At 41.6% G+C, this 13,027-nt stretch overlaps 2 protein-coding genes across 10 annotated transcripts in view; both read left to right on the forward strand.

Moving 5' to 3' along the window:
• The first annotated feature begins 465 nt into the window (after window positions 1-465).
• LOC123994423 (serine/threonine-protein kinase 38-like) lies at window positions 466-10,577 on the forward strand. The gene is made up of 13 exons (XM_046296971.1): window positions 466-849; window positions 2,398-2,537; window positions 2,854-2,905; window positions 3,066-3,188; window positions 3,412-3,619; window positions 4,366-4,520; window positions 4,672-4,774; window positions 4,901-4,962; window positions 5,196-5,313; window positions 5,465-5,588; window positions 7,154-7,249; window positions 7,414-7,505; window positions 7,788-10,577. The coding sequence occupies exons 2-13, from the start codon at window positions 2,404-2,406 to the stop codon at window positions 7,910-7,912; spliced, it is 1,392 nt and encodes a 463-aa protein (XP_046152927.1). The 5' UTR covers window positions 466-849; window positions 2,398-2,403; the 3' UTR covers window positions 7,913-10,577.
• A 448-nt stretch (window positions 10,578-11,025) lies between these two features.
• Window positions 11,026-13,027, forward strand: part of LOC123994419 (aryl hydrocarbon receptor nuclear translocator-like protein 2) — a 31,609-nt gene continuing 29,607 nt past the window's right edge. For 3 of the 9 annotated variants that reach the window (XM_046296959.1, XM_046296964.1, XM_046296962.1), the window contains exon 1: window positions 12,472-12,770. In XM_046296959.1, coding sequence (XP_046152915.1) covers window positions 12,674-12,770 — 97 coding nt within the window. In that variant the 5' untranslated portion in view covers window positions 12,472-12,673. Of the gene's footprint in view, window positions 12,370-12,468; window positions 12,771-13,027 lie in introns of those variants that run through there. The other 6 variants (XM_046296960.1, XM_046296967.1, XM_046296966.1 and 3 more) reach the window with 6 other exon arrangements.

Raw genomic sequence — 13,027 nt, forward strand, 5'->3', positions numbered from 1 at the left:
ACGGCAGATAAACCCTTACAATCAAAAGCAATATCTCTGCATGTGAAAAGACAATCCTACTCATTACTACACATGCTCAACCTACATCACTTTTGTTTTGAGCAGATTTGGGGTACCTGGCTCACCACTGGGAGGCAGTTTAAAAACGAATGCAAACAACGCTAACCCGATTCACCCGGCAAATAATTAAACTCCTTCACTAGCTGGGAAACCGGCCTTCAACGCTTAATAGACGTGAGAAGTATTCCCGAGGCTGCCTACATTGCAGTCCTGTCAGATCATTAAATAATTTCCTGTATTACACTGTATTTTCAATTACTACAATCTAGGCGGCTTGGAAAGGCATATTACTTTCCTCTGATTGGTAGATAGCCAGGTTACGTCCCCAAATATTTCCACGAGCGATTGGTTAAAATAAACATCCCTTTAATTTTCTCTTCTTCTATTGGCAAATCTAGGTGTCATTCATGTAGTATGTACTTATGTGGAGTGAGAGCATTATGTATTTAATGCATCAATTCCCGGAGTAACGTTAATTGGGTATTTTACTATTTATAGGGTGGGTTCGAGGTCGAAGATGGATGAAAGGAGACGAGCAACGCTTACCAAAACCTTGTACTGATAGTCTTGTTAAATATCAGAAATAGTTGTCATTGACTAAAGTCTTATTTGCTCCATACACCGTCCGTGTTTGTAATGTGTGAAGCTAGTTCACGCTAGATAGCTATACCGAACGTCGAGTCTTTCCCCTCATCCCGTAGCCAAATTTCCGGACCTAAATTCTGTCATATTGGAGCAGGGCTGGGCAGCTAGCCTAGCCATCAATTGAATCTGGAGCAGAATACAGAGGTAGGTAAAAACTATTATTAAACCCACGTCTGTCTGTCTCTGTCTGTCTGGTGGTGGGGCTTTTCGGTATAGTTTTGACATTATGGTCAACGTCGATCAGCAACTATGAAGAGTGATCGCATTCAATACAGTTATCTTATTTTTGGCAGACGTTGCATGTATACCTGTGGTTTTGTCATGTTTACGTCTGTTTGTTACGCACCCCAATGCACAAATCATGGCAATGACGTATTCATCACCTGCTCGTACTGTCCTTATTATAAACATTGGCGCCACATAAGCAGCGTCTTCATTCATGGGCATCTTCTTATAGACATTGAGTCATTGTAAGGACGTGTTATTTCATTAAATTCCATTCAAATTTTGCGTCTAAGTCCAATCATTTTCAATTTTGGATCTAGCTAGGTATGAAATTCAATAGTTAAAAATGCTAAAATAACAGTGGGCCCTTCGAAACACTGGTTTTAAATCAAACATCACAATTCACAAGCTTTGGTAAGGCCATCAGCAATAGCCCTATTTCAATTATGCCTGAGTAGTGATGAGATACAGAATGTGTGAAATCCACATAACAAAGGACATCACTACTAGCTTAAATCTCAGGAAAATGCAATATGTTGTTGCTAAATTGACATACCTAATAGTGTAATTAAAGATGGCCTTTGCATAGGTGAAGCAGAATAAATTTCAAGGTTGAAGTTTTAGGTAACCGGAGCAGGAGCCTGGTGCACAACTCATGAAAACTGGCATAAGGAAATTGTTGTGATTCATTGGCCTGGTACATGAGCTCAACCAGTTCCCCCAAGACATTCTTCCTCGCTGCCTATTGAGATGTAGCTAAGGGCATGTAGCTTGGTGTTCCTTTTGGCTGTGTGTATGTGTCCCAGACAGTCCCCCTCCCTCTGGCATCATGACTGGGTCTTTTCATGCTGAAGGGGAGTTGCTTCCTGTCCGGTGCTGACTCGCAGGGTGGAGACCACTAGGTTTCTTGGTTGCATGTTTGTTAACATTCTACCCCCACCCACTGCACACAATGGCCCCTCTCTGCACCTGTCTTTCAAGAAAGAGTGAACTTGCATCAAATCAATGTTTTTTTTGGTCATGTACACTGTTTTGCAGATGTTATAGCGGGTGTAGCAAAATGCTTATGTTACTAGCTCCTAGAAATACAATAAAATGTCAAGCAAGAACACAACTAATACAAGATTTAATCAAGAAATATCCGATTAACCTAACAACCCGAATAGCACTAACAGTCATCCAAATGCAATCTATACCCATCTACATTGGATGAATTTACATAAGATATGCTAAGAATAGTACAGCAGTAACATTAGATGTTTTAGAGTGGGCATCACTGGTCTGGATTACACAAAGACCAGTTTAAACAGGCTCCTTACTGCTTGTAAGAGACAGTAGCAATACAATGTCTCTCAGATATTACTCAACTGGAACTAAACTCTATTGAATGTACAGTAGGCTTATGTTGAATATCAGTACATGTGTATTGGACCTCAGTCAGTGTCATTGTTTCCCTTTGCCCTATAGGATAGTATGGCCATGACGGGAGGGACTGCAGCTGCCCTTCCCATGAGCAACCACACCCGGGAGAGGGTGACCGTGGCCAAGCTGACAGTGGAGAACTTCTACAGCACTCTGCTGACACAACACGAGGAGCGAGAGATGAGGTGCGTGGCTCCTATAGGCCACCCATGCATGTGACAGCTAGGTGTTCTGAATATTTGCATTTGGCAATGTTTTAGGCTACATTTTTAAGAGGACTCAAATAGTAGGTTGTTATGTTGAGAAAGAGAGACTTTGTTCTTTATAAAATGGCTGGGGATTATTCCAACCTGAGCATCCTCACATTCGTGAGTTAGTGTCACAATCACAACTGTTTAGCCAGACTGTTTCTGAGTAACTAGACTGGGGTCGACTGGTTTCAGATTAACTAGACTGGGGCGGACTTTCAGAATACCTGCATGTTCCCCTCTGTTTTTCCAGGCAGAAGAAGCTGGAGAAAGTCATGGATGACGAAGGCTTGATCGATGAAGAGGTAAACCTCCACTCGTGTGGAATGGTGGCTTTAATTCCAATAATGGATTGGAATCCATGTCGTGGGTAGCACTTTCTTTGCATGTTTGTCACATCTACTATTTTAGAGGAAACCATATGGAACTGATTATTGGTGTCTCTGTTCCTATGTTTCTCAACAGAAGGTAATGCGACGCTCCCAGCACGCCAGGAAGGAAACAGAGTTCCTGCGGCTGAAGAGGACCCGGCTGGGCCTGGATGACTTTGAGTCACTAAAGGTCATTGGCCGAGGTGCCTTTGGAGAGGTGTGTTATGATGTATAGCTCTCTCTCTCTAGTTTATTTTCTTTATATGGACCTTTGCGTGTATGCTGGTATTGATTGTGGATTAATATGATCTTTACTGAAGTTTAAGGTTTGCAATGCATGGTTTGGTCTGACCACTCATTTATAAAGCAGTTGGCAACTAATTACACTTAATCCTCTCAAATGTGGCATACTCATGTGTGACTCCTAAGTTTGTCCTCAGGTCCGCTTGGTGCAGAAAAAAGACACCGGGCACATATATGCCATGAAGATCTTGAGGAAAGCTGACATGTTAGAGAAGGAGCAGGTGGCTCATATTCGGGCAGAGAGGGACATCTTGGTGGAGGCGGACGGGGCCTGGGTGGTTAAGATGTTCTACAGTTTCCAGGATAAGAGGAACCTCTACCTCATCATGGAGTTTCTACCTGGAGGTGGGTCTCTTGCTGGCCACAGTCTGACTCCACAAATGACATCAAACCATTTTTAAAATTAGATATAATTACAGGTAATAAATATAGTGACATTACACAGTGTACATAGAGACCATCTAGAGCAGGGATCTTTAACCTTTCCCATCATGTTAGTAAAAAACTATTTTCACATCTTATCAGGTGAATGATGTCAAGGAGAAGCAATCATTTAATAGATTTGTTAGATAGTTTTCCATTATTTTAACCTCTCCACATTGTAATTGAAAGAGTGAGGTGTGAACTCTAACCTGGCCAAAAAATGTATGTCCAAGTTTAAGTCTACCAGCAGCTCCGTTGAGTGTAATTAACAACGAGTGTAATTAACAAACATGAGTGTAATTTGGTCTGACCAATCCTGGTTCTTGTTGTGTCATGCTGAGGGCAGCATCTGGTTTTGGCTTAAGCAGCATGAGTCCATGGACCCATCCTGTCTGGTGTCTATGGTACAGGCTGGTGGTAATGGTGTGGGGAATGTTTTCCTGGCACACGTTAGGTCCCTTGATACCAATTTTGCAACATTTGACTGCCACTACTTGTACTATCCATGCCCCGACGAATTCCGTCTGTTCTTGAGTCAAAGGGGTGGGTGTACCTAGATGGGCGTACCTAAGAAACTGGCCACTGAGTGTATATTGTTTAATTTAATTGGTAATCTGTTACACAGGGGGTTAGTGGCATAGTGTCATTAATATCAATTAAATGTGCAGGTGACATGATGACCCTGCTGATGAAAAAGGACACCCTTTCTGAAGAGGCTACCCAGTTCTACATAGCTGAGACCGTCCTGGCCATCGACTCTATCCACCAGCTGGGCTTCATCCACAGAGACATCAAACCTGATAACCTGCTTCTGGACTCCAGGGTGAGACACTGGCCTGGTCCAGGCCTACCCCTGTACACAAACAGACACATGCTCAGAGAAGCATTCACTTACAGATGGCCAATTAATGTTTATAATAACCATTTTGTATTGAAGGTGTGATCGGAGAGTCTTTTATTTTTCTATTCTGCAGGGCCATGTAAAGCTGTCTGATTTTGGTCTGTGTACGGGACTGAAGAAAGCCCACCGTACAGAGTTCTACAGGAACCTCACACACAACCCTCCCAGTGACTTCTGTGAGTCACTCTTTACAACTTGTGAATCATTCACTTTTATTTTCACTCAGACAAAATATAATTTGTTTATTCAGTGGTTTTTATGGTAGAACACTGCCATGTCTTTGAACTTGCAATATTCCACAGCCTTCCAAAACATGAACTCAAAGAGAAAAGCAGAGACGTGGAAGAAGAATCGGAGGCAACTGGTAAGAGTTTGTGCATGTGGAGGCTATATATTTTACCGCCCGTTATATCTTTGGTACCGCCCTTCTCATTGGTCCTTTGAGCAGGATCCCTCTCAGGGATCTCATTAGTGGTTTTTGTTAAGTATCCTCTGAGCACCACAGACCATGGGCTGTGAAACAAGCACACTCAGTACTGTAGCCTTTGAGTTGGTTTTACTTATTAGTGTCTCCCCATCTGTTTGTTTAACCAACAGGCCTACTCCACAGTGGGAACACCGGACTACATTGCCCCAGAGGTGTTCCTGCAGACGGGATACAACAAGCTCTGTGACTGGTGGTCTCTGGGGGTCATCATGTATGAGATGCTGATAGGTATGTCTATGTAACCGAGTCGATTACAACATGCCCAAGTCCGTGTTTCATTATGAACTCAAAGATAGCCAGCTAACTTTCTGAAATAACATCCTAACTCATTGTTCCTACTTTGTAACATACTGACATTCTCCCCTGGTGTGTGTCTCAGGGTATCCCCCGTTCTGTTCTGAAACACCCCAGGAGACATATAGGAAGGTGATGAATTGGAAGGAGACCTTGGTCTTCCCCCCCGAAGTGCCCATCTCAGAGCGGGCCAAGGACTTGATTCTCAGGTTTGTGGTCATATGATACCTTATAGGATATCCATTGGTGTGTATTTGTATCAGAGTGTATTGTCCTCTTAGGAAAAAAAATATTACTGTAATTGCTGGACTATTAAGCGCACCTGAATATAAACCGCACCCACTGAATTATTTAAAAAATATGTATTTTGTACATAAATACGCCGCACATGTCTATAAGCCGCAGGTGCCTACCGGTACATTGAAACAAATGAACTTTACACAGCCTTTAAACGAAACATGGCTTGTAACAAAAATAAATAGGCTTTAACGAAACACGGCTTGTAACAAAAATAAATAGGCTTTAACGAAACACGGCTTGTAACAAAAATAAATAGGCTTTAACGAAACACAGCTTGTAACAAAAATTTAAACGGTAGCCTACCAAGCCTCCTCTGCACTGAAACCACTGAAGTCATCTCCTTCGGTGTCGGAGTTGAATAGCCTCAGAATTGCTTCATCCGATGTTGGATCGTTTTCATTGTCGCTCTCGTCACTTTCATCCGGAGGCAAATACCCTGCTGAGCTCATGCTGCCCCTTCAACACGCAGCAGTCCAGCCTTTCGAAACCCGTTGATGATAGTGGATTTTTTGACAATGCTCCACGTTGTCAGAACCCACTGGCAGACTTGACCATAAGATGCTCTTCGCCTGCGGCCCGTTTTAGTGAAGGATTTCTCCCCACTTGTCATCCAAGCCTCCCACTGAACACTGAGTGCCACCTTAAATACACGATTTACACTGATGTCGAGTGGCTGAAAATACTTTGGGCCATCTGCTTTTCTTCCCTCGGAAAGCTTTTGTTGTCTTTTTGCACTGAGTCAGTTCCTCACGCTGCTGTTTACAACGTCTTATAATCGACTCATTAAGGCCAAGCTCCCATGCAGCAGCTCTATTTCTTTTTCCAACAGCCAGATCGATCGCCTTCAACTTGAAAGCTGCATCATATGCATTTCTCCGTCTCTTTGCCATGATGAGGGTGACAAAATTACTACCATAATCAGAATGATGGGAAGTTTGAGCGCGCTCGATTTACGTCACAATATGTGACGGTGCTCTGTTTTTTGGGCGGCGGCATGGATCTTGCAAAAGCGGGAAAAATCCATAAATTAGCAAATTGTATAAACCGCGAGGTTCAAAGTGTGGGAATGAAGTAGCGGCTTATAGTCCAGCAATTACGGTATAACACTTTGCTGGTATAATTCTTTAGTACTTGTTATAAACATGTATGAACCTTTTTGAGTCTTATGTTATGCCTATGTCTCCCAATTTAGAAAATGTGAAACTAACTCAAAATAGTTGTTACTCAGTCATGATCATTAACAAGACATAAGATGGTCATACATGGTAATGCCATGTCTTAAAATGCATTATAACTGGATCGTAAGTCATATCTGCAGGCTGAGTTACCAAAATGATCACATAAGAATTATTCCATTCACATCCACAAAAACATGCAGTATCAAACTGCATTGAAGTAGACGTTTTATTTTTAGCGCAATGGATTTCCCCTTGTCAAACAAAGGCTTTGATGCTCCAACATGAATCCATTTCAGGTACTGTAATGACGCTGAGAACCGTGTTGGTGCTGTGAGCATTGAGGAGATGAAGAGTCACGCCTTCTTTGAGCCTGTGGACTGGGAACACATCAGGTATGTGTTTTGTTCTTCAGGACTTTCATGTGTGATGGCAATATCGTAAAGGAGGTATAACCTGCAGTCACATAGCCTTCATTGGGTTGTCTTTGAGTTTCAGCAAAATGCATTTGGAAAAGTTTTAAATAGACCAACGGCTCACATTTGCCTTCCTTCCATAGGGAAAGACCAGCCGCCATCTCCATTGAGATCAAGAGCATTGATGACACATCGAACTTTGATGAGTTCCCAGAATCGGACATCCTTCAGCCAGGTAATAATCACTCGAAATTATAAAAATGTAAACTATTAAAAGCAGAAGAAACATTTGTGCTGTAGTGCAGGTTTGCTTTGGTGTACAGGAATCTTTTCAGTCATCTCTGGCGCAACTCCAATTTTGATTAAATAGGACCCATAGTCCTGTTATTCACACATTCCTACAGTTCTGAGGTCTAGATTAATTTCATATTCAGTGTTGCCCTCTAGTGTCAAGGAGACAATAACACTGGTATTAACCTTAATACACTGTTGTATATAATTTACAATCTTGTTTCAGTTTCCAACGTGACAGAACCAGACAAATCGAAGGACTGGGTGTTCCTGAACTACACCTACAAGAGGTTTGAGGGGCTGACTCAGCGAGGCACCATCCCCTCATACATGAAGGCAGGGAAGGCCTGAGATGAGGGAAAATGGGAGAGACAATGTGGACACAGGGTTGAGCGGTAAAACCCCTGCTGTGCTGAAAGTGCAGGATCAAGAATGATGAGGTTCTTGGTTTCATGCTTCACTGGGGTTTTCCTGTTTGGTCACAGATCCATTGGGGCACCAATGGCAAGAGGAACAGGGATATAAATAATGCATGTATCGTCTTAGGCCTTGCTTGGGCTGTTAATGGGGAAGTTTGTTTTACAACTTAATGTTCGATGGTCACTCAACCTGAGAACTGAACTTCACCTTTTGAAATGACTACTACTAGGTAACTAAATCAATGGGCATGTTCCTCTGCCCAGGCGTTGCTGAAGTGTGCCAGATCTTACAACACTTGGATAGGTATTTTACCTATTGGCTAACCACATGTTATAGCAATCTGGTGCCCGACAGCGTAGTCGATGACGAGATATGCAACGTTTGAGCAGGGGATCGCGACCATTATATCTGCATGTTTACACACTGATTTGCAGGGTCTAAAACACTGTAGAAGGACCGCCCCACACACAGGGTATTCGTTGAGGGTTATCCTAGTGTCCTCACATGCCTGACGAAAAATGCATATAGTTAAATATAAAGTAAACGTTGTCTAAACTTGTAGGTATAAAAAGTTCTAACGTTTCAAGTCTTTTATGGGTGCCATGTTAGCCAAAAAGTTTCCTTCTAGTTACAATGTAATCCTTCCGTCATGGAACGTTTCGCTGCTAACATGGTGTATGGTGAGCCATCAATACATGGATTAATCCCAGAGCCATAGATGCATTGTGGTGTCTATTTAATGCCTTGATAATCTGGAATTAATATCTCTAAATGATTTAATGGTGTCAAAGATGCATAGAAAAGTGTCTACTTCTAGTGGTTGAAGTAAGAAATGGTAATGTAGAATCAGATTTGTTTTTTCAAGTTAGAGGACGAGTCATGGATGTCAAGGACAATTCAAGGCTACTAATATTTAAAGGTAGCAATATGATGCAGAAAGATGGCATATTGGGTCAATTTCCACAACTAAGAGTGTTGAAGCGTGATACTCAACTTCTCTGCTTTTTTGGTCTCGTGGCTACCAGGCTGTATACAGTATGAAGCGCAGATGCTGTGTGTGTGTGACTGCAGGAGAGCAATGTCTTGCATCTCGCTCATGTAAATATCTGCAGTGCTGCTCGTGGCAATGTCATTTCGCTTAGTCTAATTTTACAGTAATTACATTTCTGTTCAAATTTATTGACAAAGATGGCGCCTTATTTATTTTTAAGAACATCGGAAATCATGTTTGATCTTCACATCGCTCCCCAAAATGCATCCATTTAAGTTAGGAACTACATTTAATTAAATGTACCTTTTTATAGTCACCCTTTAGTGAACACACGCTGTGTGTGATGTCATAAATATAGATATTCAAATTTAGGAGTCAAATATTTCAGTGACTCTGATTTAGTTGTGCAGAGGTGGTCAGCACAACTTGCATATCCAATAAACTAAATTCATGTCATGTTGCCCTGGCTATCTGGCACAGGTCAAAGTTCAAATGCTATGTGATCTGGAGCAGGTGTAAATTCAATGGATCAAATTATTTATTTTGACTGAACAAATTGATAAATCCCCAAATGTTTGCAGTAGTAAACACACCACAAGTTGGGGTGCATCGTGTGTTAATGACGAATGACAGTGTTGATGACTAAAACAAAATACCTAAAAATATAGCAATGCAGAAAGATACCCATAGACTTCCAGTTATTGCGCTAACGCTAGTTAGCATTAACTTGCGAAACTACCTCTAAGTACCGTCATACTGGACACAGACCTAAAAGGGTAACCAGGACTTCATCTGACTGGGGAAATAGATAAAGGGCCTCATTTCCAAAATCCTAAAGTATCCCTTTAACTTGTAAATGATTCAAGAAGGGAAATAAACAATGTTTTTATGTAACTCTTCTCTAAACTACTTTTCATAAGTTGACTCAAATTCATTATTTGATGCATTTGTTCATTCTGAACTCCATTTGTCTTTCACCAGAACATGTTACAAAATATATTAAAGGGATAGTTCACCCAAATGACAAAATTACACATTGGTTTCTATCCTTTAAGCAATCTATGCTTTGTTACCAAATGTTAATGTTTTAGCATTTGTGGCACAAATACTTGTCATTTGGGTGAACTATCCCTTTAATATAACTGGGTTGGCACTGGGAGAGAGCAGGGAGGGGTTGTGCATGTGTGGTAGGGGATTTGACAAAGATTTCAATCAAATTGACTTGTTGTGGATAAAAGTCTGTGCGTGATGACGCAGTGCACATACAAAAACTTTTGCAGTTGAATTCCAATGTACTGAATAAAAAAGACAAGCTAGATGGGTTTCTATCGCATTTAACTCTACTGATGGTTTTGTCAGAACAAATGTTGCGTTATATAGTCAATTTTCCCTACTCTGGTATTAGCACGTGCGCTGGAGCCAACAGCTCGTATATACGTGCGGGAAGTCTACCTAAATGATGAGATTATTGGGTAAATGTTTAATTGTTTTATTTAACTAGGCATGTCAGTGAAGAACAAATTCTTATTTACAATGGCGGTCTACCGGGGAACGGGGTTAACTGCCTTGTTGAGGGGCGGAGAGACAGATTTTTACCTTGTCAACTCAGGGATTCGATCCAGCAACCTTTTTGTGTGAAAAGGCAGCCAAGCATCGATCATGTCACCAGAATAAGACCATCATAGTTTATTGGCAAGGAGCATCAAGCTCATCACTGTTCACTTTCACTACAGGTGAAATTCATCCTAATTTATTTAATCTGCAGTGTAATAAACTGCATGTTTTCCCTAACACACGATATCGCGTAACTCCCAAGTTTACTTCGATATGTTTATAGCAATATTTCCACAAAATTAATTATGCTATAAAATATTGATCTGCACAAATATTGCACCTTGTCTACCGTATTTTGTTTTGTCGACATTTGGAAAGTGTACCGACAAGCGTCGTCCCGTTTTTTTTTGGGGGGGGGGGGGGGGGGGTGGAAACCTGGCTCGTTCCATTATTTTCCCCACAAAAAAATCCTATGTGCTAATGTTTTAATGACGCCTGTTTCCTTTTCCTGGGAAGGAGATCGGAAGATTTTTTTTTCTCATTTTGCCTGTCATAGTTGAAGTTGGAAGTGTACATATGATGAAAATTACAGGCCTCTGATCTATTTAAGTGGGAGAACTTGCACAATTGTTGGCTGACTAAATACTTTTTTTGCCCCATTGTATTTCCATTTATATAACGTCGTATGTGGGGCTGTAAAAGTGCTCTGGGACGCACGTTTACTTTCGCTGTCGACTTGCTGTATTCAATTCCACCGATTCAGTTGCAAACCGTTTCTTAAACGGAAGCAAACGGAACGAACGTGGAGTGACTTGCCTTAATTTGTCCAATAGAAACTTGTTTAGTTGGAAAACGGAATGCAACTGTTTGAACGAATGATTACACCCCGGGCTTCAGACGGGTTTAGGAGTCAGCTGCTACACGTGACGGTTATATATATGGTTGTATAACGCAACAATATTTAGGTCAACGCGATTCTTGTTTGGCACGTGCATACTTACCACTTACAAAAAGTATCGTGCAGAGGTCTCGAATAACAACAGGTGAGAGACAAATGTTCGAAAGAGGGGGAAAAAAGACCACTCAAATGAGTTTACTTGTATATGGTAATTTTTCAGTTTTGACACGGATATTTACCAGAGAAAGCAGTGTTATCACTCACAACACGAAACCGTTCAATTATAGGGAGCCTGTGTAGTAGCCTATATAGACCATCACTTTTCACTCAAATACATGCAAAATGACACTTTAGCCTCATTGTAGAGGATAAAATGAACGGTTAAATTCTTAAATCAGGCTGAAATATGAGCTTATTGATAATGGACTCATGCAGAATACTCTTTACAATTGTAATGAAAGGGAAATCTTGATATTTCATGAATGGTTGTCCTACTTGCTCTGGGCTAGACTATGGCCCACGAAACGATTGCGTGTGAATGCAAGGGACAGTGTCCCCTTCACGGGTGGTTTGAGTGAATGAATGCGAGTGTCGTGGTGACTGGTGATAGAGGAGAAGACAGATTGACCTCTTCCGCGTTTTCCTGGAGTTGTCCTCATTACCCAGGAGGCTACTTTATCCTTGCACGTGTAGGTCTACGTTTGTATGTCTACCCCCACCCCGCATTAGTACAGAGAGAGGGGAGGAAAAAATAAAGTACATTTATGCAACAATCCCCCGCCTCTTCTCACCATCTCTCCTACAGTAGGCTACTTATACCACATTTGGGCTACACTACCACTTCCTCATGTTCTGCGGCGCCGGGCTGCTGCTGACCGGATCCAACCATGTCCGTAGAGAATTTAGCCGCTGGCGGCAATGACGGGACCGCAGGCAAACTATCAGGTACCGGTCACCTATTTGTACCGCGTTCAAGACAACTCGAACTCGGAAACTCGTAAACTGAGCTCCAGGATGAAAATGATCAGAATCAACCAATAGGAAACTACGCAAAAACCGTACGCACATTTTCACTTGGAGGTTCTGATCTTTCCGAGTTATCTTGAAAGCACCACGTGTGAGTTATCTTGGTTATGAGGTGATAATAGTTTATTGTAGTCGATGCTATGCGCCGGGTGAGATTGAGGGGAGCTGTTTTCATGTCTTTCGCTTTGAAAAACAATTTTGGTTCTCCCCCAAATGTAGATCAATGGAGCAAACGCACACTCGAAGAAGTCCTAGGACGCGCCTGTGGAAGTTTAATAGTTTTGAACATATTTGTGGCATTTTACCATGTAATTTCGCAGGTAGGAGTTGGCGTGATTTTATTAGAATATGTGCATGGTGGAATTGTATTTATGGTAAACCTTGTGTAAAATAGATCTGTTCATGCCTTTGGTAATTTTGCCTAGACTAATAATCTATGTCGGTTAGCCTGTTAATCAAATAAAATGGCACCAATCACGAAATGTATGCTTGGATAATGCTTGCACCATATCCTGTTCAGTCGCACGTATAGCCGAAATTATGTTTTATATATGTGTTTGGGTAGCCTAAAGTCATA

The sequence above is a fragment of the Oncorhynchus gorbuscha genome, linkage group LG14 (assembly GCF_021184085.1).
Source record: "Oncorhynchus gorbuscha isolate QuinsamMale2020 ecotype Even-year linkage group LG14, OgorEven_v1.0, whole genome shotgun sequence".
NCBI classification, from domain to species: domain Eukaryota; kingdom Metazoa; phylum Chordata; class Actinopteri; order Salmoniformes; family Salmonidae; genus Oncorhynchus; species Oncorhynchus gorbuscha.